The sequence below is a fragment of the Podarcis gaigeae genome (genome assembly GCF_964106915.1).
Source record: "Podarcis gaigeae genome assembly, chromosome: 7".
In the NCBI taxonomy this organism is placed as follows: Eukaryota; Metazoa; Chordata; class Lepidosauria; order Squamata; family Lacertidae; genus Podarcis; species Podarcis gaigeae.
The window spans coordinates 41,121,089-41,148,987 of NC_139683.1; the positions used below are offsets into that span (position 1 = coordinate 41,121,089).

General features: G+C 42.1%; 1 protein-coding gene across 7 annotated transcripts in view; it reads right to left on the reverse strand.

The window, feature by feature from the left end:
* The window catches only part of SPIDR (scaffold protein involved in DNA repair), a 156,344-nt gene that overhangs the window by 39,993 nt on the left and 88,452 nt on the right, over positions 1 to 27,899 (reverse strand). For all 7 annotated transcript variants that reach the window (XR_014566480.1, XM_083747615.1, XM_083747617.1 and 4 more), the window contains exons 9-10: positions 18,917 to 19,118; positions 17,187 to 17,461 (exon numbers count right to left, since the gene is read on the reverse strand). Coding sequence is in view for 6 of the 7 variants with exons in the window: in XM_083747615.1 (XP_083603741.1) it covers positions 17,187 to 17,461; positions 18,917 to 19,118 (477 nt within the window). In the remaining variant the exon portion in view is untranslated. The remainder of the gene's footprint in view (positions 1 to 17,186; positions 17,462 to 18,916; positions 19,119 to 27,899) is intronic.

Consider the following 27,899-nt stretch of genomic DNA (forward strand, 5'->3'; position numbering starts at 1 on the left):
TTCTATGATACAGTTTTTTCTCTATAACATTTGAATTAGTTGAGGCCATATATGTGCTGGAAGTAGTAATGGGGTGGATGAAGACTGAATGCCAGCAACCACTTGGTTCTTGGGTTTGGGTGGTGGTGGTGGTCAGTACCTGAAAAAAGCACTGGTTGTAGGGATTACATGAGAAGAAGAACCACGTACACCATCTTGGCCTCCTTGGAGAAAAAGGTGGGATATAAATGTAAGAAACAAACAAACAAACAAACAAGACTATCTGGAAGCTGCAAGTGATGCAGATGCAGCCACTATAGTGCCAAATGGTATATTTAATTGCACCCATATAACATCCATTTTGCAGGGGGTTAATCATGGTTATGAATAAAAGTATTGGGTGTTAAGCCCTACCCTGCAATTCTGTTTTAGGATGGTAATGTAGGAAACCTTAGCAGACTTGACTCGATTAGTGCTGTGCCTTGTGCAAAACAGAACATTCAGCAGAGGAGGCAGGCAGGAAAGAAAAGCATTTGAAAAATAGAACAAGTAATTACCACACTTGACTCTAGCATCGGTCATAATTTCTGATGCCTTACGGCAGAAAACAGGAGTTCAAAATAGTTTCTTATTTATTATCTGAAACTTAATTTTGGAAAGTGCACCAGGTATATGTAATCAACAGAAGGCAAATCAGTGATGCTACTAAATGGGCAGAGAACAGGATCTAGTATTCCCTTGGTACAAAGTCCTATCTTTTAATGAAGTTGTATAGCTCTGCATTGAGATGAAAGGTACAACTAGATAGAACAGGATGACGTCTGGCCCTTTATCATCACATGCAGATTTGTCACCAAATGGTTTGCTGGGGGTTTTTTGTTTGTTTGTCAGCCAGTCTTCCAGCTGCTGAAGGATACACGCATGAATTTTAAAACATTAAAATGTGATAAAGATATACCAGCATTTAGCTGGTATAATTTTGTGTGAGAACAACTGTTTCTATTTTTAACATCTCTTTAAAAATGGTTTAGAAAGAGACATAGTTAAACTGCTGTGAACACATGAAGAATGGCAATCAAAGTTAATCAACAGCCGTCTCGCACTTATATATGACTTTTCATCACAAAAGACCTCAAAGAGCTTGACAAACTATCTTCAGGATGGATCTTGGTTCTTCTTTTTTGCTCCACCCACATAAGCAGTATTTCCCTGAAAGGGATGAGATTTTCTTTATCAGCACTGAAAAACAGGTCTATTTACTACTAGCCATAGGCTTAACACAAAAGCAAAGAATGCTATTATCTAATCTAAACTACAGAGGGAATTGAGGGAGACTAAAGGTAATCACACAAATTAGGATTGGACAAGGGCATTTTGTTAACATCATCAGCTAACGCATTCAAAATTACTCATGCAGTTTGGATATGAGTAGCTTAGACATTGTTTTTATCCTTCATGTGAATGAAAATATAGATAGCAGAACACTATGATACAAACATACTGTGACAGTAGCTCAGTACTGATTGGGGGTGGGGAAGGAAGGGGAGTATTATAAAGAACCAGCCATATCATATTTTTGAATGTCACAGAAATCTGTAATTTAACTGGTTCTGAACATGAATTTGTCCAACTAACAACATCTCCTTGGCACTTCTGCCACATCTTCTCTAATTTGTAACATAAAACAATATATTGCTAGATTCTGAGCATTTTCTGTCAGAAGACTTGCTGCCAGCTGGTTTGTAGGTGTGTGCACAAAAGTCTTAAACCCCTTCCTCTCAATGAAACTCTTTCTGATTGCTATGAAACTATATGAACTGCTGAACTAATGACTTTGTGGAACTATAGAGTTATTTAACATTAAGTCTCGCTCTTGCTAAAACGCCGACTGCTGTAAATTACAAAAGCGGACACATAAAACCAAGCAGATTTTTGGCTTGCCAAACATCTTCTCTCGGGGGGGGGGGGGATTCTCTCATGTCTCTTATAAACATGGTTGTTCTCATGCTCACAGAGGTTTGCTTCATTTTCACTCTAGAGGCTATCTCAGATAAAAATTCAGTTTTAAAACTCCATATTTAAAGTACTCTTTATGGTTCAACAAAAGGTGTTTTTGCATGCTCATCTCTTACTCTGCTTTCTAGATTACCGGCCAATACTTTACTTTTATTTTATTTCAAACCAGTTCTTCATTAGGGATATACAGTGGTGCCTCGCAAGACGAAATTAATTCGTTCCGCAAGTCTTTTCGTCTTGCGAGTTTTTCGTCTTGCGAAGCACGGTTTCCCATAGGAATGCATTGAAAATCAATCAATGCGTTCCTATGGAAACCGCCTTCAGACCAGGTCCGGGGACAGTCTGTCCCTCGACCTCTTCTGAAGGCCGGCGGGGGGGCGAAAGTCTTTGCTTCCCCCCGCCTGCCTTCCCGGGACAGCGGAGACTTCTCCGCTGTCCCGGGGCGATCTTAAAATGCTGGCGAGTGGCAGCGAAGGCTTTGCTGCTGTCCCCCAGCATTTTAAAAGCCGCCCGCCAGCATTTTAAAATTGCCCCGGGACAGCGGATGAATTCTCTGCTTTCCCGGGGCGATTTAAAAGCCCCCGGGAAGGCAGGCAGGGGGGACAAAGACTTTTGCCCCCCGCCCGCCTTCAGAAGAGGTCCAGAGGGCTCTCCAAGCTGCGATAGCAGCCTGCTGCCCCGCGCGAGGGGCAGACATTCGCAGCTTGGGGAGCCCTGCAGGACTTCCCCTGCAGGGCTCCCCAAGCAGCGAATGTCTGCCCCGCGCGAGGGGCGCTCTGCTTAAGAGCGCCCCTCGCGTGGGGCAGCAGGCTGCTATCCGCAGCCTAGGCGGGAACTCTTCTGAAGGCTGGCGGGGGAGAAGGGCTTTTCTTCCCACCGCCAGCCTTCAGAACAGCCTTCCCCTCTGTTCCCAGACCTGTCCTGAAGGCTTGCGGTGGGAGGAGGGCTTTCCTCCCCACCGCCAACATTCAGAATGCTGTTCTGAATGTTGGCGGTGGGGAGGAAAAACCCTCCTCCCACCGCAAGCCCCGGGAACAGAGCCTTGTCCTCTGTTCCCGGACCTCCCACCGCAAGCCTTAGGACAGGTCCGGGAACAGAGGAGAAGGCGCGCTGCGCTTCCCCGCTGTCCCCGGAGATTTCCCTATGGGCTTTCGTCTTGCGAAGCAAGCCCATAGGGAAATTCGTCTTGCGAAGCCGCTAAAAAATCGGAAAACCCTTTCATCTTGCGGGTTTTTCGTTTAGCTAGGCATTCGTCTTGCGGGGCACCACTGTATGATGGGGTAGAGAGGGCACACCAGCATGATCTTTCATCAATGCAAGTTGTTGCAAAGATATACATTTATCTTAACTAGGTGAACCCTCTCATTTATTGAGGCAAGACTCCATGGTCTACTATACTTTACTGCAACAATGCTTCTTCATGTATTACAGTCAGACCATCCATTTGGCCTGCAAAGCCATTTTTGGGAAACTACACTGACCCACCCTACACTTTGTCCCATTTGAACGACTGTTCATGCAAGCAGAACTTTCCCATCCTCTCCCCCTTCCTGAACACTGTTGTGTGCCTCCAAAATATGCCACGGACAGTTGATAACAGGGTGCTTGAGGGGAAGGAGAGAAACAGAAAGCCCTGTCACATCTGCTGGAGTGACATTAGATCTCATCATTATTATTTTTCCATAACTGGGTGAATCTGAAACACCTGCGAGTTTATTAACGCAAAATGGTTAAGCTAAAACTAGTTATACACCATACTTTTAGAGTGCTTATCCTACTACAATAGAAAATAAGAATTTTATCAAAAGGTGGCTGTTATGTAATTTATTAGCCAGTGGATAATTTTGCTTTCTATATGCAAATATATTGTGCTTATTAAATGGTGGGTATTGCAACTGTTCTGTTCATAAGTCAAATCGACCTAGGGAATGATAATCTACAAAGTGAAAATGGTTAAGCACTGCAATGGCTCCAAGGTACCCATAACATTCTCAGGTGTAAATGGAATCTTTATTTACTTTCTAAATCATATCACAGGACATAGTTCTTACAGCCTACTGCTCACTGATATTAAAGCTGCTGGACCAAAAAAGAAAACAAAATATCAGACCAATGAATAAGTAAAACCCAGGGGTTAAAGTAAAACAGGCTCACTTATCTGTTCCCCCACTGGCATTACTTACGTAGATAATTTCATACCACATGCTGCTCCAACATATCAGAAAGGGGAAGAAAGCAGGAGGGATCCATCATTGTACTGGATTTAAAGACAGGAATGATATGATGGGGTGGGGGGTGGGGAATGATCCCACTGAGATCAATCTAGTTGAAATGACATGTTTCTATCATGATAGGGATTTTACACTTTTTTTCTTCTTTACAAAAAACACAGATGCAACCAGTGTTTGGGAGAAGGGAGGTTTAAGCCTCCACAGGCCAAGTTTCTGTTTGCAATATTGAACTGTGATGCTGCAAATAAAATAAAATAGAAGTCGGGCCTATGGTTTTATTTTGTTTTATCTGTGGTACCACAGGGACATGTGTTTTCAGAAAGTTTGAAGTTCAGCCTTCCACCCATCTGCAAGATAAGAGAAATATTTCAGCTCTATCTTGTACATTTCTATTTGAACATCAGATACTGTGCTATCTGTAAAAATGCCATGTAATTATCAATTTAACATTTTATTCTTTCCCCCATAAGGTTGCAAACTGTACTATAGAACTCAGAAATACAATTTTTTTTGCCATGTAAATTAGCCAGCCAAATGCCTCCTGTCAAATGTCCTTTCACAGCTTCACTTTTTAAACTAATCAGCTGCCACCAAATGATGTTTATGGGTTGAAAGAGACTAAATTTTAGAACATTGCATTTTTTTTATTCTATACACAGTTCCTCAATAAAAAGGCAATCCTATGTACCACCCCCCCCCAAGTTTTTAGAAATTAACTCATAAGCCCTCTTCATCCATTATATATATGGAGACGGTTCTATAATCAAAAGGGCAGTGGGACATGTCACTGGTCCTGCCCACAATGTTTTGTAGCTCCCTGCCTCCAAGATCCACACACTGTGTGGATATCTGAGTAGGGAAGCCAATGCAAACCAGAACCCTGATTCCATTGAAAACTGTGTGTAGGCTTCTCTACAGGGCAGCTGTGCAATATGGGGTCAGTCAAGGCCTGCTTCCTTCATATGCACAACACAGGAAGGCAGATTTAGTTACAGCATGGGTAGGCAAACTAAGGCTTGGGGGCCGGATCTGTCCCGCAGACGGTCCAGGAATCAGCATGTTTTTACATGAGTGGAATGTGTCCTTTTATTTAAAATGCATCTCTGGGTTATTTGTGGGGCCTACCTGGTGTTTTTACATGAGTAGAATGTGTGCTTTTATTTAAAATGCATCTCTTGGTTATTTGTGGGGCATAGGAATTCGTTCATCTCCCCCCCCCAAAAAAATATATAGTCCAGCCCCCCACAAGGTCTGAGGGACAGTGGACCGGCCCCCCCGCTGAAAAAGTTTGCTGACCCCTGAGTTAGAGACAAATGAAAGAGACAGAAGTCAACTGACCAGTAAATACTAACCAGTCAATCTACCACCTATTGTATGATGAACCACAGTAATTCACACAATATTCTAGGGTGGCTCATATCCATATAGCTCAGGGCCCCTATGTGAACCTGCAGCCATGTGGAAAACCACAAACTTAGAATACAGAAGGTCTTAGGTCCCATCCCTAGTAATGGGGACTGACAAAAAAAGGGTGGGAGAGCTACACTTAAAACAAGAAACAGTGCAAATAGTAACAGGGAGGAGCAGGACCTCTTCCTTATTGTACTACTATCGCTGTGGCCAAGCCATGGGCAAGACGCATACTCCAATCTCAAATAGAGTGACATGGTAGGGAGCCCACTTCTTCTCATTGTATGCTTCCCATTATGAAACTGAGTACTTTCTGAAAGCATCAGAGAGGACTGGGGTAGTCATTTCCCTGTTCCTGCAGTGTCCCTGCACATGACAAAGCTGTGTGATAAAGGTAGCAACAGATACAAGCTTTCCCCATTGCTAAATTGCCATGCTGGGTAGGGTAGAACTGCACCTGCTATATTGTTGAGTGTAAGTCAGGAGATAGGATCACGCTGTAACGTTTAGAACTTGAGAGAAAAACTGAGTGGGAAACACAATGAAGTGCATTAAAAAGCCTCAAGGGAAATGTTAAGATACTATTTATGTTCTGTTATTTTCAGTTTATTTCAAAGCACTCTTGGGAAGATTAATTAGTTCATAGCTTTATAACACTTTGAAGATGTCAGAATTCAGTGAAAAATCTATGCCAAAACCTTTGCTGCTATCTGGTTGTTGGTGTTCCCAAAGAAGTGTTGAGAAAAACCTATTAGTATCCATTGTATCTCGGTTAAACATCAGAAAGCTGAGTAGCTGCATTAGGCACATTAAAATAGGAAGCTGCCTTATAGGAAGTCTGGCCATAGTCAGGATTGTCTAACAGGCACCTCTTCAGGGTGCTGGCTATTGAACCTGGAATCTTCTGCATGCAATGCATGTCCTCTAACATTGCTCTATGGCCCTCCGTCTAATATAACAAACAATATAAAAATATTTAAAAGCTAGTAGACTTCCAAGACATTTAAATAACCAGGCACTACTTCTGCAAGCTTGCACTGAAGTAAGACTTGTGAAGGGCACTGTGAATCTGACTGAACTGCTCTTTTACAAGTTTTACAAAAACTGCTACTACATACAGGGTGAGTCTTTTAAAAGAGGCCCTGTGGAACACGTGTACTCTGTATCCACGGGGCCTCTTTTAAAGGACTCACCCTGTACAAGCGCCCCCCCCCCTTACCTGGGGGTTACGTTCTGCCATAAGTGAAATCCCATAAAGCAAGGAGCACCCTCTAAATGCCTATTTTCCCCTGCTCTCCCACTCTCTCTCCCCACAACTGTCTCTTCAACTAGAGTTGAAGCTCTTTGGCTGGCTGGGGAGACTATGGGAAAGCTGTGCTACCCAGCAGATCAGCTGTTAGGCAGGGAGGCTGAGCAGCCTAAACAAAGCCCTGCTGCGACCTCCAGTCTCTCTGGGACTTCCTCTGCCCTCACTGACATCCTCTTTGGGCTCCAGGAAGGGTCTCCTCATGGGCCATGAAAACTCTCCTGTTCTTTCCTGCCAATTTCTGGTATGAGTTTGTTTATTTCTTTACTTATTTCCCAGTGCTACGCACAAGGTACTATAGTCATCCACGAGTAGAATGTGTGTATGTGGAAGGATGCCTGTATACAGTGGTGCCCCGCAAGACGAATGCCCCGCAAGACGAAAAACCCGCAAGACGAAAGGGTTTTTCGGTTTTTGCGTCGCTTCGCTAGACGATTTTCCCTATGGGCTTGCTTCGCAAGAAGAAAGGCCATAGGGAAATCTCCGGGGACCTCTTTTAAATGCTGGCGGTGGGGAGCAAAGCCTTTCCCCCCCCCTCCGGCCTTCAGAAGAGGTCCAGGAAGGCCGGTGGGGGCCGAAAGGCTTTGCTCCCCACCGCCAGCATTTTAAAAGCGGTCCGGGATAGCAGGGAAGAGCTTCCCGCTATCCCGGACGGCTTTTGAAGGCAGACGGGGGGGAGCAAAAACTTTCGCCCCCCGGCCTTCAGAAGAGGTCCTGGACCTACCCCCTGCCTGCCTTCCCGGGAGAGCGGAGAAACGCGCTGCGATTCTCCGCTCTCCCGGACGGCTTTTGAAGGCAGGCGGGGGGGGGGGAGCAAAGACTTTCGCCCCCCGCCAGCCTTCAGAAGAGGTCCTGGACCTCTTCTGAAGGCCGGCGGGGGGCGAAAGTCTTTGCTCCCCCCTGCCTGCCTTCCCGGGAGAGCGGAGAAACGCCTTCAAAAGCCGTCCGGGAGAGCGGAGAATCGCAGCGTGTTTCTCCGCTCTCCCGGGAAGGCAGGCAGGGGGGGAGCAAAGACTTTCGCCCCCCGCCGGCCTTCAGAAGACCTCTTCTGAAGGCCGGCGGGGGGCGAAAGTCTTTGTTCCCCCCCGCCTGCCTTCCCGGGGGCTTTAAAATTGCCCCGGGACAGCGGAGAAGTCCTCCGCTGTCCCGGGGCGATTTTAAAATGCTGGCGCTGCGATTCTCCGCTCTCCCGGACGGCTTTTGAAGGCAGGCGGGGGGGGGGGGAGCAAAGACTTTCGCCCCCCGCCGGCCTTCAGAAGACCTCGCGCGGGGCAGCAGGCTGCTATCCGCAGCTTGGAGAGCCCTCTGGACATCTTCTGAAGGCGGGCGGGGGGCAAAAGTCTTTGTCCCCCCGCCTGCCTTCCCGGGGGCTTTAAAATCATCCCGGGACAGCGGAGAAGTCCTCCGCTGTCCCGGGGCAATTTTAAAATGCTGGCGGGCAGCAGCGCTGCCGCCCGCCAGCATTTTAAGATCGCCCAGGACAGTGGAGAAGTCTCCGCTGTCCCGGGAAGGCAGGCGGGGTGGAAGCAAAGACTTTCGCCCCCCGCCGGCCTTCAGAAGAGGTCGGGGGACAGACTGTCCCCGGACCTGGTCTGAAGGCGGTTTCCATAGGAACGCATTGATTGATTTTCAATGCATTCCTATGGGAAACCGTGCTTTGCAAGACGAAAAACTCGCAAGACGAAAAGACTTGTGGAACGAATTAATTTTGTCTTGCGAGGCACCACTGTATATCAATTTCAGGCCAGGATTATTTTCCCCTTGCAAGTGTTCTTGGTTTTATAGCAATTGGTGGCTCTTCTTCCTTTGGTCAAAGGCTGGGGCCAGACTGTTATTTTCCTTTCTTGCTAAAATCCCAGGACAACACACAGCTGGGAGCTCAATGTTCTTTCAGGCAGGGAGGAGAGAAGCAAGTTCCAGCATCTGCTTCTTCCCTGATCGATGGATGGGGACAGCGTGGTCTCTCCCAGGTCAATGTTCTTTCTGGAAGGCATGGGCTGTAGCCTCCTGGTGGCCCTAGATTCCCTGGCTGATGACAAATGCCAGACTGTGCATCCCTTCTGCTCTCCAGTCCAACAGCAAATGCTCAAATGTCACTTCAAATGTTTCGGAAGAGCAGTATTTAAATGCCTTAGCTAAATTTCTCCAGATGCCAGTTCTCAGGCGCAAACAGCAGGTCCAGAAGGAATGGCCACAATATATGCCTTTCACTCACTCTGCATAGAATAGCAAGGGCCACATACAGACTCTAAGCCAAGTAATCTACTCTTCCACCAACTAAGAACAGGAGTCAGCATTAAATAAGGGTTCATTAAACTGAAGTGTCTCTGAAAATCAGTTGTTAAGATCCCAAACAGATATGAAATCTCAGGTGCTAGTTAATCACTCCAACATTGCTTTGCTTTAGATTTGTGCTTTTAACCTGCATTAATGTACAATACATACTAGGTTCAAAGATCTTAGGCCAATAGATTTGCTTGTGCGGTATGATTTACAACTACCTAAAGGATTTTTTTTTAAAAGTCTCCCGTAGCCATATTTCCTTAAAACTTAAATCTGATTAAAAATAAAACCACAAGTCTTGCTATCTGTTCTGTACAATGTACCTCCTTGGGTGCAGGAGCAATCTAAGCTCTTGCGTTTAAAACAGATGTGTACTGTTCTAATATATAATCTATGACAAGTTGGAGAGCCTTCTTGTAAACGAATGATACGATGACTAACAACTCCATTTCCATCAGAAGCCGTTAATCCTACGTAAGAAGTCTGCACGCTAATAGATGTCAGAGGCAAATGTTAACCAGCTACAGCTGGCTACAAGCTATAAAAAGCATTAATGAAAACACAAATACTAACTTTTGCCACCCCCTCTCTACTTCTTCTTAGTTCCTACGTCAAGGCTGTGCACAGGCATCACTTTCCAAGGGCTCTGTGTGAATGAACTCCCTGCTCTGAACTAGCTTGGTCTGGTTCCCTGAAGTTTGTTTACTGAACAGCATGTGCAGAGACACTGATCATGGGGGAAATGGGGGGAGAAACAAATCACATGATTGCTTGGCTCATACAATGGGTATTACTGATAGCCTTGAAATATGTGCTTTTTTAGAGCAAATAAGAACAGGAAGTGGATGGGAGGAGGTTCTAATAATGAAAAGTACAAATCCCAATACAGGAGTGAATGAATGTGCATTAATACAGTACACTTAAGTGAATGTAGAAAATACAAAGTAGAACGTCTTGACTTTGGGAAAGCAGAACATTATTTCTTTGTTCTCCTATATTACAAAACATTTAGTGTGTCAAATGTAACATGAGTATTCCTAGAAATGTGGGGTTGCATTGTCACTTTTTAAAATAGAATAAAATGTGGACACAAATGCTTGAGAAGCTTTAAGTGTTTCCTATACATAAAGAAATACTCCTGATTATTTCATAGACTCTACACTACTTGCAGATTATTAAATACCACAGTAAAGTAAAATTAGTGAAACCAAATTAGCTTAAAACCACTTTTACTTAATGGGCTGAGGAATGACTTGTTACAAAATGAGTAACAATTACAATATAGACAAAGCTAGTTTTAATATGACAGCACTATGTATAATAGAGCTGCACAGCTATTATGCTGTATATTCTGAATCATCAAAATATAATTTACAGATGTAATGCAGCCTGTCCTGAACTATTGTTAAGGGATCAGGAACTGGCTGAGAGGCAGCATGCTGCATTCCCTGAGCTTTTCTGTTCTGCAACACAAATCCCTGTCTTCAATCTTAACTATGATTAAGGCTTACACTGGCACCAACCTTGACCATAGCTAATACTATGTGTATCCTGTGTGTATCCTGCAATAGTATAAAAGGATGAATTCTACCACACTCTACTAAAAATGAATACCAAAACTGGATGGAGAGTATCATAATACTATATGACCCCATATGATATTTTAAGTAGGGGTGTTGGGACAAGTAGGAGTGCTAGCATATCCCTGATTGGTTTCTCTAAGCAGCAGCACATTAGCATTTTTTGCCTGGATGATGTTACCAAACTTATTAATTTTTTAGTGCTTGTCCACCCAATACTTCTATCTAGGTGTGTTCTCGATCACCTTTTTGCAGTGTGTGATTATAACCTCAGAAGATATAATATAGAATAAATATATGTGTTGCCATAGTGACATAAAGAAAAATAATGGCTATAATATTTCAGCCTATACTAAAATACAACATCTACAGCACAATCTCACCATGTATAATTAAAAGTGCAACTCATCCTGCATTGAGCCCTGAAGCATGCAGTAGCCTGCTTGGGGTGGATTTCAACAATGGACAAAAATAATATCTCACAAAAATGTTGCCATAAGGCAGGGGTCAGCAAGGTTTACCTTGCCTGGGCCGGTTCATTCCAGTGGAGATCCCTCCGTGGGCCAGATCACATGCACGCCCACAATTTCCGGCATCTGCAACTGCGCAGACGCGATTTCCAGTGTCTGCATCTACACAGACACGATTTCCGGTACCTGCACATGCGCAGACGCGATTTCCGGCGCTGCGGAAGTGAGTCCCCACACCGCATTGTGCTGGTTTAGCGCAGCAGGCGGGGACTCGCCAAGCGGGCGGCTCAGTTCAGGGGCGGCTTGTGGGCCGGTTAAAAGACCCCTGTGGGCTGCTTGTGACCCATGGGCCTTAGGTTGCCGACCCCTGCCATAAGGCATGAAAAGAAAGTTAATGAGAAGCCAAAACTATATTCCATTTGGAAGGCAACCTAAATTTGTCTAGACTACAAAAAGTGAGTTGGGTCCAATGAATGAGGAACATTTCTGTCAAAAATGTTGTGATGCACTCTACTGAGACATGATGGGCTTTCTGAGATGAACAGTGAATTTGGGGGGAGGGGGTTTAGGTGCTGATATTAGTAGATCTCCAATGAGACAGCCCATAAGAAATGTCTTTAAATGGAAATAATTAACATTGCTCTTCTCAATACCTGTATTCTGCTGTATCCCTCTTATTGTCTGTTAAAAGAAATAGTACACCCCATATGATGGTTTCTTTAAAAAAAATTAAACCTTAATTCATAAGTAAATATTTCACAAAGTTGGGCCATATAATCCTATATCTATTAATATTAACTCTATATACAGCACACCCAACAACATTGTACTGGGGTGCCAAGAGCTATTCTCTTTATAGTACTATACATAGCTTCACTTGCCTAGATTTCATAAGACTTCTGATTAGCTGCTCTAACATGATTATAGCACAACTATTAGCCAGGCCAGAACTGAAGTGGGAGGTAGGGTTATGTTGTATACGTACTTGGACTTCTGCTTTTCAGCACAACATTTAAAAGGCACAAATATTCAAAATGAAGAAATGTCAGAAAGAAAAGGAAAATTCCACACTTTTGATGTACACCATCTCAGAATACTTGACATATACCAGGTGCTGGAAAATTACTATTCTCAGGTGAAACTACTGACTAATAACTAGTATCGCACATACTGGATCACTGCTCTAGGGCAGGAAAGTTACCTTTACAAGTTGCCTATGACAGGCTCCTTACACTTTAAACCACTAGATAACTCACACAGAAACAGTACATCTTCTAATTTGCTCCACGGCAAATTGGATCCTGAATATATTGCAAAAAAATAAAATAAGAGAAAGAATAGAGTACTCAAACGAATAAGCAGCACTTATACAGCATTTTAGAGTATCACCCATGTAAGTTCTCAGTAATCTACAACCCTACCAGGTAGGTTTGCATTATTATTCCCATACTGCAGATGTGGGGAAGGGAATACAAGATAGCATCAGCGCTCAGGTTAGGTTCCAGAAAGTTAGGTTCCAGAATACAGGGGAGCTTCCTGTCAGACCACGCTGATGAGAAGCAAGTGTGTTATTCAAAATAAGTAGAGATTAAATTTCAGAGCACTAAACTATGATAACAAGGCCCAAAGGAAGGTACATAGGTAACATCCACACCATACATTTAAAACAAATTTAAAACATTTACTTCTCCTAATAATCCTAAGAACTGTGGTTTATTAAGGGTGTTGGGAATTGTAGCTCTGTGATGGGTATGTATGGTTCCTTGGATTCTTGGAAAAAGCCATGACTACTGAAGTTGTGTAAATGTGCTTTAAAAGTATGGTGTGGATGCATCAATACCAAGCAGGGGTGAGGATCCAATGCAGCAATCAGGGGAAAGGAGATGGACATTACACAGTATCATTAAGCAGGTGAAGATTTGTTCGTTCGTTCATTCATTCATTCATTCATTCATTATTATTTCCCAAGGAATAGGAGCTTCATATAAACCTCTCTAGGCTTCTCAAAAGGAAGAGAAAGATTTTAAGGGAAATAATAAAACGTAATCATTTGGGGATGGCACCCATGCTTTCAATATGTGAATTACAGATTCCACCGCTACAGTTCCTTAGGATGAAACTTTACAGTACAATTTGATTATCACACTTTAATCTGCCATGGGATTCATCTTGCTCAACTAAGGAAAAAACTAAGGGAAATAATGTAAGAGCCCTTAAGTAGCAATGAGACATCTTTATGAAAATAATACAAATTAGACTCTCTTATTTACGAGATACTGAAACATTTCTATCATATGGAGTTCAGTGAGGCACATTTAGGTTGTCTCCTTCCTGTTTATCTTGTACTTGAAAAAAAAGTCCCATAAGTATTAAAGTTCTTAAAAATCATGCTCATGAATGCTTTGTTTAGAAACATTTACTTGAAAAAAAATGAATGGTATGTCGTAAACAGAATGGAAGTTGCCCACAAAAGAAAACGATTCGACAGATGCTAACATCTGTGAACATGGATTTTCTACAAATGTCCTTTCCCTCTTGAGCCGCAATAAACACTAATTTAAAATGTCTTGTGTAACACAGGCTTGGGTTTTCCTTAAGGTAAACACAATGGTGACCTCAATTCAAATTTGCCTACCTTGAAACGTTAGCAATAGCATTGGACCCATTATCTTTACTCAGATAAAGAACTTGCAATAAATTCAATGGTGTTTGTGTTAAGATACATATAAGATCAGCACGGAAAAGCAAAAACTGTAAAGAAGCTTATGAATAATTCACATCTGAATCAGCTAAGTCTGATGTAGTCTATGTACCACTGTACAAACAAAAATGCTTTACAGAAACTCATTAAAAGTTGCTGGAGCATAATCACTCCCACTGAAAGGCCATATATTGCATAATTCAAATTAAAAAATTATATTTTGCTCATTACCTACATCTTTTAGATCTAATCTAAACAACTAAGCACTTCACACTATTTTATTAATTACTGACAGGCACAGGTGGGCACAATGTTGTGTTTAAAGCAGGATGCAGCTTTTTCTTAATCCCTGCAAAACAATATGGGTGCTTCTTACACCCACCAAGTTAAGCCAGAACACACACAACACATTAAGAAATCATATAGTTGGAAGGGATCACAAGGGTCATCTAGTCCAACCCCCTGCGAGGCAGAAATCTTTTGCCCAACATGGGGCTGAAACCCACAACCCTAAGTTAAAAGTCTCATGTTCTACCTACTGAGCTATTCCTCTGAACACTAGGGAAGAAGGCTTGGATTTCCCAAGGCTATTTCAAAAGCAAGGGTGCACAACTCTTGGCTGGGTGTGAATGCTAGTCATTGTTTCTAGTAGCTGCGAAGATCAGTTTTCTAATTTCTCACTCCACTGGAGAAAAGTATATCCTTGTTGCTTTGTGTCTGTACGTATGGTTATAAGAGCCCACCCCAAGCCATGCCACTGAGGCTGCATTTCAGCACATGACACGGACACCCTTTTCAAGCAAGAATACTCTGCATCTCTGTATTGCTGGTGGCTTTTGTCAAAAGTGCCATTAAAGTGGCAGACTTTACTGGGGGCTTTCCTTCTTAATCACCAAAATTAATTTTTTGCTTGCCAATAGAGACTGTATTTGTGAAATAAGTACAAATCTGAGTCTACTGTATTAACCTGTCCTGAAACATCTTAGGGAGATTTCCCCCTTTTATAGTACCTAGGTTCAAGAGTAATCTTTACAACTTTTTTTTTTAAATTTTATTTCTATGCTGGCGCCCCTGTGAATTGAAACAACAGAACACCTGATGAACTACCATTTCAGATTAGATGGGAAATCGAAAACATAAATATGCATAATCCAACCTTCACTACAATGATGCCAGGATAGGGTACAATAAAATTAATTGCAAAGTGCAACAATATAAAAAAATAATAAAGCAGTTAAAACAGTAAATACATTCAGCCACATGAAACTGAAGAGTGAAAGTTGATATCAATCTGAGCTGACAATTCACAACTCATAAAAACTTGAGAAACCCGTATCTTAACTTGGTATTGAAATGTAAAAAAGAATCAGTGCCAAACATGTGTAAGAGGACCGGGTAACAGGGCTGCTGGCATGTGACCGTTGGAGGGATTCCCAGAGAGTAACATAACCTTAAGGCCAAGAAAAAGATTAGCCACCTGTGCCCTAGACAATGAAGGTAATTTGAATAGTCGTATCTTGCCATCTGCAGGACCTCCATCAACACTGCCCAGGCTTGTGCCCCAGGAAGGTTATTACGTTCCTGCTAACACAAAGGTATGGCTTCAATCCCAGGGGGTGCACTCCACTGTCCCTTGAGACCAGCGGCGGAGCAAGCCGATCAGTCACCTGGGGGCACCACGGGGCCTCCAAGGAGTCTGCCTGCCTTCTCCCACTCAGCTGCCCTACAGTTGAGGGGGAAGGCAACGGGCGGGCTGTTTGGGGCAGCGTGGAGTCTGCGGGTGCTCAAGCCACCGCAACACTCCCAAGAGAGACACGTGGCTCAGGAATGCTGCAGGCCCCACAGTGAGTGCTTCCTGGCATTATGTCACACACCCCCCCCCAGTGGGGACACCCGGGGCGGCCCACACCTACTGCACCCCCCTTGCTATGCCCCTGCTTGAGACAGGCAGATCTGCCAACTACAACAATAATCTGGAAGCACTCTGATTTTCTTGCAAATATGGCAGACTAACTACAAATTAACCCTTTCATCCCAACTGAAATAAACTGAGATAAACTGGTATTTGACTTTGCCGGGGACTTTGAAAACAGACACCTCACCCAGAGCAAGAAAATATTAGAAAACCAAAGTATGTATGGTGCCAACAGTACAAAAACTGAAACAGTGAATTAGATTTTCCACCCTTCAGCTGTCAACAATCTACATTTCTTTCCCAATATTTCCATCAACAAGCTCTATGCGCCACTGCAAGCTGGTAGATTTCTTCTTTCAAGGTACTTTTCACAAGTTGTGTCCAATTCCTTTCGGGTAAACAGAAATTAAGCTCACTGGTAATTGACAGAGGAGGAGGTGAGAGTGAGAGTGAGAAAAGATACTGCACCTACTATGCACCCTCAGATTAAGCATCACCTCTCTCCTCCCCCATCTTTATACTGACTACAACATTAATGTCTCACATCAAAAATAACTGATCTGTAGAAAGGACTTTATGATCTGAAAACAAAAATCTTCAATAAAAACAATTTTAAAAAAGAAGAGTTCTGTTATAGGGAGACCTTGGATAGCCAAGTTCTCTCAATATCAGTTTCCTATGCCCAAAAAAAATTGCTCTACAAAAAACTATGAAGATTAAGAAGAAACTGAGAGCATTAATAGGGTAAAAACTAATTTCAGATGAGAACAACAATTTGAGAATAACATAGGAGACATAATGAGACTGCAAATTTAATACAGCTACTTGATGAGTAAAATGTCCTGGTTTCTTAAGTACTGTACTTGGAGTCTCCAGGCAGGATTGGGTGAGATTAGCTGCTGCTAGCCAGTGAATAGTCATTATTAAGCTAAATGGACCAATGGCCTGAAACAGCCCCCTATGTTCCAAGCTGTAGTTTGGCATCACCAGCATTATTATAATGATACAAATGACTGGGTAATTACATGGCTCACTACAAGAAAATTAGTTAGACAATTCAAACTCATGACAGATTTTGGATATGGGCTGCAAATGATGAATAAGTTATCTAGTCCTGCTCTTTTACTTAAAAAAAAAGGAAAGGAGCGCCTTGTTTTTAGCTAAAGGTAGGATTGTTCTAGGCTTCATAAAAAAACTCAGGACCGCCTGATCAACATGTTCAGTCTAGCTTGTCTTGTAATTTGACTGTTCCCATCAATGCTGAGATTCACACTAGGCCAATTTCTAATACTCACCTAACATTTGGCAGGTCTGAATTTAACAATGGTGCAGTGTTCTCGGAAGTGTTGTTTTTCTGAAGGTGACACCTTAAACCGTCTTTAGCAGGCAAATAATACACCCTTTGAACAACCACTTGGACCTGGATTCCTCTCCCTCCAGCTCTTCCTTGTGTCTCCACAATATCAAGAAGAGAGTCGCTTAAGGGAGTAACTGCAAAGGGAGATAATTTGGGTTCATTGTTGCTATCGGGATGCACAGTCTTCAAAGTCTTCATATTGAGACAGGGGATCTGGCAAAAAAGGCACAAACCAAATCATTGTACAGATTGCAGGAAAACATACAGGAAAAAAGGTGTGAGGTAGACATGGTGAAACCGAAGCAGGACAATCTTTATTCTGAATTACCGGTACTTCGTCTAGATGACAAACTGGTGAAAGAAATGGAAGTAGCTTTCTCAAAGCAATTTGTGCTTTTGTCTCTTAAGAAAGCCATGTGAAGGTGAGCATTTTCTGCTTGGCCAGTTCTTGCCTAGGAAAGCACAGATAATCTCTCTCTGATGAGGTTGAAGACTGAATCTACCAACCAAGAGGAGATAAGCTGGATGTTCCAGCCTTTGTACTCCTATAACAGCGGCAGGGCAACTTTTCTTTTTCTGTCTAGGGCTGCATTCCCTTGGGAACAAATATGGTAACAGAAAAAACAGAACCGCAGTCACAAAAAATTAAGGCTACAATCCTATACAAACACTAGGAAGCCAACTGCTGACCACAGTGGGTCTTACTTTTCAGTAAACATGAATAGATTGCACTTTGAGATCTATAACAAACACAAATAACTGATAATATGGAGACAGTGAATGCCTATTTGTCCCCCCCTCATTCCTTTTCAACATGTGTCTATAGGTGGAGATCAACCTAAACCTTAACCACGAGTGAACAGACTGCCCCGTCTTTACTCTGAAAAGAACAGGAGATATGGGTAAATAAAAATATTTTTTGCTCTTGGGAGAGCAGAGGTCAATGCTTATATTCTAGAAGTAATCTCATTTGAGTATGTCTTCAATTTGATCCTCCACATCCAAAGGCAGAACCTTTGGGCAGAAGATCCACTTTATAATGCTTGCTGTATGTGTGAAGAAGCTCAGAGATTCTCTAAGCGTAAGTGAAGCTCACTAATAGAACCTTCTTAAGAGGAGGTTCAGGTCAGGAAACATTAACTAAGAGTTCAAAAGGACAGATTAGAGCCATGACCAGCCAGTTCAAGTTTCACATAGGAATGCTGTGGACTTCTCCATGTATTGTACAGTGTTGTACACTGTGTGTTTCCCCACCTTCCCTGCCACTAAAGGTAAGATGGAAAATGCTGCACAATGACATCAGAACACATGGACAGGGAGAGTGGGAACACCACTGGCTTGCTGTTTGACAACATGTAGCTATCCCTTTAGAAAGGCTGGTAATTTTAAGTAGCTGAGCAGCATATCAGATGAAAAGTAATCTGCTAAATATATGACAGCAATACTACTCAAGACAGTATCACATAAAGCAAAGTATCACATCAGTTCAGTGTGTCAACATGTAAGGAAAGATCTTGATTGTAAAATATTAATATTATTCACTAGCAAACTCTAAATCTTGCTTAAATGAAGGATATAGAGCGAACAAGAGCGTTCTTGCATGCAGTGTTAGCAAATATCTGTTCATCAACTCGCTACAAAGTGTTAAGCTGTAAAATTAAACATTACCTGGTTAACTGCAGATGTTTGAGGCCAATTGTCTTTTATGGTGGAAAAATTGAATACCCAAGCTAAAGATATCTTTCTTTTAATAAGCAATGGTTCTTGAAGATGTTGCCTTTCCATCTCTGGTGGTTCTTTAATAACTTTCTGACTGAAGTAAGTATTCATGATAACTGGAATGCTATCATTTGGAAGAAGAAGTCTTTGCCTGAAAAACAGAATCATGGTTATCTCATTTACTTTAACAAGTTAGATCTGTAGACTAGTAAGCAAACCTATAATCATGAATTAGAATCTGCTTCAGAAGTATATGTAGATTACTTTCCTGCAGTCTTTTAAAATATTTTTTACTAACAAATTAATTTTAACATACAGTTTGAAGATGACGATTATTATTTTTGCTGAAATGGCCATACTAATACATTGCTATAGACTAAATGAAAACTAATACACAATAATTTTGTGGCTAATTAGATTAAGTTTATTGACTATTGTAAGAAATATTAGTTACCACCAGCCATACATTATGGGTTTATAGGTCAATAGGTCAAAACCGGCACTTTGAATTGGGTCCAGAAACTAATTGGCAGCCAATTGCTTCCCTCTCTGCTCGAGTTAGGTTGGTGAGTGTCTGTGTTACAGATGGTGACTATTCACTTGTTTGAATAAACATAGAACTCTGTTTGCAGAGATTGCTAAAACTACAGGCATATGATGGGAAAAGGCATGGCAAAGTTTTCAAATAGTTAACTATGTAGTGCAGCAGTAGCAAAATCAAACAGGTCGAGACATTGCTGAACTATATTTACATTCTGTTACTGCATTTACTTTCCAGGGTTTTTAATTAGTTCCTCCTATTCATTACCTGGGGTGTGTGGAAAATTGTGACGCTCAGTCATACAGAAACTACCTGACTACGGTAAATGAAACAATGATGGGAACATCACTCCAGGTTTGTCATAACAGGGCACACTTTCTTTTTGGGTTCTGTCGAAACCTCAGTTCACAGCATAGTAATGGTGTCTGCAGATCAGAGTGGGTAACATTCCATAAATGCACTGGGAAATTATGGGAGGTATTTTTTAATGTAAAGCCACTTGTACATTAGTAGAACAATTCTGAACCAAACTGAAATAGACAAGTGATAAGAAGGGGTTGCATCCAACCCTGTTCTATAAAGAGTAAGCCTGCTGAAATTAATGCACCTAGATTAATCATGCCCACTAATTTAAACAGGTCTACTTTGAGTAGAAGTAGCACTAGAGCTGCCCCATCTGCTGCTTATCTTGTTCATGCAAGGTGGCAGTGTTCTTATGGATCCTGAAGGTGGTGTTAACCATTTTCAAATGTATCCTTCATAGGCAAATTTGTAGCCAGACAACTACAGACACTGAATGACACTGATTATCTGGATCAATTTCAATTTACTGTTCAGCATTGAAACAGTTCTGGTAGCCCCAGCGAATGACCTAATACAAGGAAATATATATACTTTGAGTGTTGCCCTATTATTTCTCTTGGACCGCAAAGTCTTTTGATACCATGGTATACTACTGCATTGACTGTCCAAAATGGGAAATGCCATGTTCTAGCACAGGGGTCAGCAAACTTTTTCAGCAGGGGGCTGGTCCACTGTCCCTCAGACCTTGTGGAGGGCCGGACTAGATTTTTTGGGGGAGAAATGAACAAATTCCTATGCCCCACAAATAACCCAGAGATGCATTTTAAATAAAAGCACACATTCTACTCATGTAAAATCACGCTGATTCCCATACCTTCCACGGGCCGGATTTAGAAGGCAATTGGGCCAGATCCGGCCCCGGCCCCTCCAGCCTTAGTTTGCCTACCCATGTTCTAGCAGTTCTGATCCTCTCTGGATGGTTGTTCCAGAAGGTGGTACATGGGATCTATTGCTTTGCCCTAAGCTGTGCGAATGAGTGCTCCTATATACCATCTATATGAAACTGCTTAGGTCATTGAAGGATTTGGGGTGAAGGCCGCTCTAGAGAAGATAGAAGTGGTGGTGGTGGTTTGTCTGACCTAGGAGGTGATGGTCAGCCTATGCTGGAGAGCGCTGTACTTCCTCTGAAGGATAACTCTTGCAGGCCAGAAATGCTCTTAACTCCAGCCTGTAGAGATACAGCTAGCACCCATGACATGAAGCACCTTTAATTCAGGCTGGTGACCCAGCTGCAACCTTTCTTGACTAGAGATGTTCTAATCTCAGAAATCCATGCTTGGAATAACATCTCACCCAGAGTGCTGCAATGCATTATATGAAGGGCTGCCTTTGATAACTATTCAGAAACTACATTTGGTTCAAAATACTGCAGCTAGATTGCCAACTGGGACTGAGTGAAGGGTCCACAATGTAAGTTTTAACACAACTACACTTACTCCTGGGCCATTTCTATGCACAATTCAACATGCCAGTTTCTAAAACCCTAAGTTGTTTGAGACCTAACTACTTAAAAAATGGCTGGCTGTTCTACCATAAAATTACAGGACACACAAACCAGCAATATATTGATTGGGCACGTGAAAATATTATGGCCATTTGTGGTGGCACACAGCATAGGGGGACAGGATATAACCCAATGTGGTCACAAGAGAAGGATTTTAGAATTACAGCAAAATACTTGGGATGTGTGAATGGGGGGGGGGCATGAATTAAGTACTCATTTCAGATTGTCAGCATACCAAGATCTAGTTATTCATAAACAAATATTAGTGAAATGTAAATCAGAAAGCGACAAGCAAATCATTTTCAACATGACACACACTTACCAGGGAACCAATGCTCTTTAGCTACTGGCAGAGAACTGCCAAGCTGTGTATTAACGTTATATCTTTTGTACAGGTGCCTGCTCTCAACTAAATGACATGCAATGCCAAGAAGTAGAGGCCAATATAAAACAGACACATATTTTTCCTGATTATCATTTACAATTACTCTTATTGTTACCCATTATGGCATTAATCCAGTGCTCTCTAGAGCAGAAAAAAACTTGGATACAACTAGAGCACATAAGCCGCCTTTGAGAAACAACTGCCTGTTGTTTGACATTATTTTTATCAGGAGTGCTACAACAGTTATTAGCAGAAATCAGACCTTGTTCCGTGATCTATGCATTCTCCCAAAATGTTCCAAGGGTAGAGCATGCTCAGACTTACTAGTATGTGCTAGTTGTGAACTGTTGGAAATTGTGGTTTATTTTCTAACACATACACAGATTACTTCATAAGTAATACACAAAGTAATACACATACACAAAGTACTTTTAAAATTTTAAATGCATTTTAAATAAAGTATTTTATTAAATTTATATACTGCCTATATAGCTGAGTTCTTGTATCTGCTATCAATAAAGCCATTGGTTTTCTGGACAACTCCATCCCCCATAGCATGAAGAGCTGTTTGCACACTATTGGGATTTCACAAAGGGATATGATATGGTTAGCCTGAATAATATAATTACAAAAATTGGTTCCTTCGTAACTCTCTAATTCCCCATATCAGATAAGAAATGAACAACAATACACTTTGAAATACAAAAAAGTAAAGAAAATAAAGCAATTGTAATTTTATTGAGATCTGAAGTAAGATGGTGCTCACTGAGGCAGACAGATTCGGCAAGATAAACAATCAAGCTGAAGTTATTCTCAAGTGTTGGCAAATTCCACAACACAAAGTAAAGGCAAAACTAAGACTGAAATTCTGTCCTCATATAACCCCACTGAGTTTAGCAAGCCCCCCTCCTTTTTTTCTTTGCTAAGAGCAAGAACAGCCATTGCACACTACAAAGTAAAGACTAATTTGCCATGTTTACTTTTCTCCCAGTTCTGTGGAGTTCAAGATATATCTCAAATACATTTCAGTGTGCATTATTTTTTGAATTTTTATTTTAAATCTTACTGCCAAGCTGTAGAACTCTTTGCCAGGTTCCTGCACAAAGAAAACTTTATTGCCAACTTTAATCACTTGAGAATTATTAGAAGCTCATAATGAAAATATTGGCAGGTTTAACCAATCCTTCAGTACTGCAGTTATTTCAAATTCCCAGAAGCTTCATTGTTCATATACTTCGTATTACTGTTTAACTCCAAAACACAAATGGACTACCACTTCAGAATGCCCCGAGACTTGGGTTTTTTATTACACACAGGAAACAGAGAAGAAGGCAAAGGCTGTGATCAGGTCAACCATTAATTCAAGCATATTTAGCAATTGGAAACTAAGCTTAATTCTAGTTGTAGGAGAACTAAAAACAAAAAAAATCTCTCATTTTCATGTAATAAGTTATACTCTTGTAAGTAAAGAATATTATCTACGTGTTTTACATGCTTAATCAGAGGCTGGGAACCTGTGATCCACATCCAGCTCACAGCCAAGTTCCTGATTGAGTATGGTGACAATGAACTTTGATTAATGACCTTTGATTAATGACCTTTGATTTTTTAGAGGATAAAGTGTAGACAGTAAAAATATAGCAATTGGGAACAGGTTCATTATAAATATTCCATGAGAATATTCCCAGAGTATCAAAAAGTTACATAAATTAGCTTTTAACACATTACAAAAAAATTGTTCAGATATTGTTGGGGTGAAGCAAGAGCAGAGAGAAAAGAGGTGGCTCCATCCACCATTGGCTCTGGCCCCTGATTTGACCTTCCCTTGAAAAAGAGTACTTAAATAATCAAGCAGAGGTAAGAACATGAGAAAAGATCTGCTGTATCAGACCAATGGCCCATCTACTCCAGGATTTTGTTCCCGGTGGCCAACCACATGCCTATGGAAAGTCCACAAGCAGCACAACACTCTTCTCCTCACGTCCCTAAGAAAGTAGTATTCAGAGGGATATTGCCTCCAATACTGATGGTATTATAACCAGTAGGACTAATAGGCACTGGCTGCCTTAATTTTCCATGAATTTGTCTAATCTTCTTTTAAATCTTTCCAACAAAACCAATTAAGCAATCTTCCTATCCAGCTGCATTTCGAGAGAAAAAAAATCATATGGGCATAACTATTTGCATGAAATAGCTTTACAAGAGCAGACTTGAAGCTTATAGCACCTTCATTATATGGCTTCCGGAGAATGCACCTCTTTACCCTGTTTTCTGACACTTGAGGGGCAATTTTTTTTTTTAAAAAGGATCCGCATTAATTCTATGATTGCAAGTTGTTTGCAATTGTTTTTAAGGTTGTAACCTGCCCTGGGACCTTAGGGAGGAGGGTGGTAAGTAAGGAAGGAAGGAAGCTGAAAAAAATGTGAAGGGTACTTAGCACCATATTTCATCAAGAGAAGATTTCTTGCCTTCCTAGGAAATGTTAGAGGGTGCAGAATAAAGATTGTCAAAGGATTAGACTTGGTTTGAGCATTACAGTACCAACCTCTAGGACGCAAGCAACTGCTCCTTTCTTGCATTATTAACATCCTAATCACTATATACAACACTTCTTAAAAACATTATCTGTTTGTCTGCTCAAAGCAGTTCTAACATGAGGACCATGACAGGCTCTGGGCAAAGATGAGAGATCCTGTGCAGACCATATCAGAATCCAATTCCTGCTGGACGCTTGCCAGAAGAGCAATATTACAGCCTTGGTGGAGACTGTCGGCTCCCTTCGCCTTAGGGCTAATTTTGAAATATACTACAGATGCTGATGAAAAGGAAAGGGGTATGTTAGGACTGAAAGGAAAACAAGATGAATAAAAGAAAAACTCTTAACATGAACTGATTTTAGTGTTTCATTTATGTCACACTGAACCCACACAGAACTCTTTATTTGAGCTCAGTTTTTGACACATCTGGCCTATTACTGAACCAGTGACTAGGTATTTTTAGCAGAAGTATGGACCCCTATAATTCATTTAAAAACAACAACTACAATTAACTGTTGTTGTTGGCATCTGTCTGTCTCAAGAGACGGTGGAGAGCACCTCTGGGGTGAAGTTAGCAACAGTGACCTCCCCGTGATGCAAGCCCAGGCAGTGTATGTATAAGGGCCCTGGGCTGCCCAGATGACAAGATTCCCCTCTCAGCCTCGCTCATGTAGTCCAAAGAAAAGCAGAGCAAGACATTTTGCACCAAAATGGCTGCAGGAGTTGCCAGAAGGTGGCGTACAAGGCGCCATCCACCCGTCTTAGGGACTCCACTCCAGCTTTATGTAGGATTTACTTCTTAGAATTTTCTTCTGAAGATATTCCGCAAGGCCAGTCCACTTCCAGGTGGGCTGGTGCTGCAATCAGACCACACGGTCTCTTGCTCACAAAGGGGGCTGGATGTTGCCCCCGCATCATCAGGAAAGCCCCTCCCATGTCACGGCTCCCAGCCGACCAATCCGGTCAGCTGGGGGCATGGCTTAGGCAATTTAACCAGCCGCATGGCAGGGGAATGTCCTTCTGTGTTCCAGCTTTGAGGATTTCCCGCCCTCCCACCCTCTTTCCAGGTTTTTGATATTGGCCTCGCTATGGACCTCAGTTGGTCACCGTTGAGGGGCCTGGTAGGAATTTTTCCACTTGGCAAATTGGCACTGACCATTTGGTTTTTGCCTACCTCGTAGCAATTGTCAGAACTTCATAAGGTTTGGCTTTAGGCATTGGTAAAACCTTTTTCGGGGGAGGAGAGGTGTGGCCATCACCTGCCCCTCCATACTAAAGGGTATTCTGTTAAAGGAATCTGGTGGTAATGGTTCCTGTCCGAAGCCTGGGTGGTGGCTAGGGCCATGGCACCACCTTCCAGTGACTCTAGGGGGAGCTTCCAGTAGATGTGCATCAACAGGTTTCCCCTACTGGTGGTTAACCCTTGTGAGACTTCCTGCAGGCGGGCAGGAGTCAGATATAGTCTGTTCAATTCCAATGCCTAAGCCAATACCACTCACATTCTGTAACCAATAAAGTTGTGGCCTAAATTTTGCCCATTAACCATTAGCCTAATACGCTGTGTCCTAGTGTCTTTATTCATCACGGGGGGAGGCCTTGGGGTCTTGACGTGCAACGGGACCAAAGGTGGACAAACTTCCCTAGAAGGAGCATGACATGTCCCCCAACAAAAGTACCACCCCTCTTCTAAAACCCACTACAATTAATAGAAGTAAACATAAAATCTAGGGCCAGATACAACTAGTTGGCACTAGTGGCAGCCAGTGCAATGTGTCCCGCTAAATTGGCTACGGAGAAAAGCACACAGGTGGAGGAGACGGGGTATGAGTAAATTTATTGAATAAAGTCAATAATATGACTTTATTACTACGCTTCAATCCAAGAGTGGCTAGCATGAAAGGAAAGACACTTCCAATCACACCATTTGGCCCCCAATTTCCTATTCCCCCATTCAGCTATGGTGAGCTATAGTCTCTTCACTACATCTCATGCCATTCCAGAAGATCCCTCAACCCTTAGGAATGGTGAAGGGGTGGGGATGGTACAACAGGCTGGCAGTTCAGAGTTCAACAACACCCATTCTGTGAGTGGAACTCTGCTTCTGGTTCATAAGCTTACCAGTATTATTTTATGTGGAATGAAGTCTAGTAATTGCAGAACACCAACAGGAGAGCAGAAATAAATTATTTTGAGTGTTTGCGTCATGTAGGCTTCCCAAGTTTTCTTCCACAGAATACCTAGTGGTAGCCTCAAAACAAATGTTTTTATGGAAGGGAGAAGTACTAAAAACACCAGCCTACAACATTTTCCCACTCACAAGTGTAGATTTACAACTTGCTTCATGCTACTGGTGTACTGAATGCCTTAATGCAGAATTGTCACCCTTGAAGCTAAATATTAAAATCTTTATCTTTGCAGAATGCAAAAGAGTTCTCTTCTGCACTTTAAAGTTTTATGTGCCTGTGTTGGATAACAGAAATGATGGATGAGAAAATAGAAAAGAAATCAAGTAGAAAAACAAGCTTTGCTTTTAGTAAATAAATATATAGTTCTGCAATTATTTTTATTCTCTGCATGAGTAAATTCCTACACTAGTAAGTTCTGTCTCTCAGGCTATGAGCCTCGCCTGTATACTCAACAACGTATTCACTGCTTCAATGAAATGCAACTGGAGAGAAGGTCAACTTCCTCAGGCCATGAAGATTCAGAGACATTGAGATAAGAGTCTACTGACGTGAGAGAACAAAACCAGAAACCAAATAGAGGCATTGAATTTTCAAAAATACTTGCATTCATATATGGAGGAGAAAGAGACATTTTGATGTAGATAAATTCACTGCTCTCAAAGTTCTAGAATTAAGAGAACAATTCCACAGTCACGTTAGTTAACCTACAAATAGAGTAATTAATGTTAATCCTGCAACTAAGCCAGAAATTTGCTTCTGTATCCCCTTTCTCTTGGGGCGGAAGGCCATCCCAAATTCTCTTTTCCTCCTCTGTCTCTGGCCTGGTGACACTTCTTGACCCAGTAGAGAAAGACACCTTCATAATCCTTTACCTTCTAAGCTGTTTGATTCCACTATCACGGGGAAGGATGTTCCAGCCCCTATATCAGACAGGATAGTTTTACAGGGACAGTTTTGGCTTTACAAAACTTACAGCTTCTGTTTACCTGGCAGCAGACCAGTTACTTATAGGGGCTGAAAAGTAATTTAATATGAAGGCAACTACCATCCATTTACCTGTAAGCCACCTGAACTAAGCAGGACTTAATTCTGAGTAGACATGGTTACGACTGCATTGTATAGTACAAGCTAGATTTCAAAGGAGCAGAGGAACCAGAGACCAAATTGCAAATCAGCCCTGAGTGCTCACTTGAAGGACACATCCTAAAGCTGAGGCTCCAATACTTTGGCCACCTCATGAGAAAAGAAGACGCTCTGGAAAAGACCCTGATGGTGGGAAAGATTGAGGAGAAGGGGACGACAGAGGACGAGATGGTTGGACAGTGTTCTCGAAGCTCCGAACATGAGTTTGATGAAGCTGCGGGAGGCAGTGGAAGACAGGAGTGCCTGTGCGTGTTCTGGTCCATGGGGTCACGA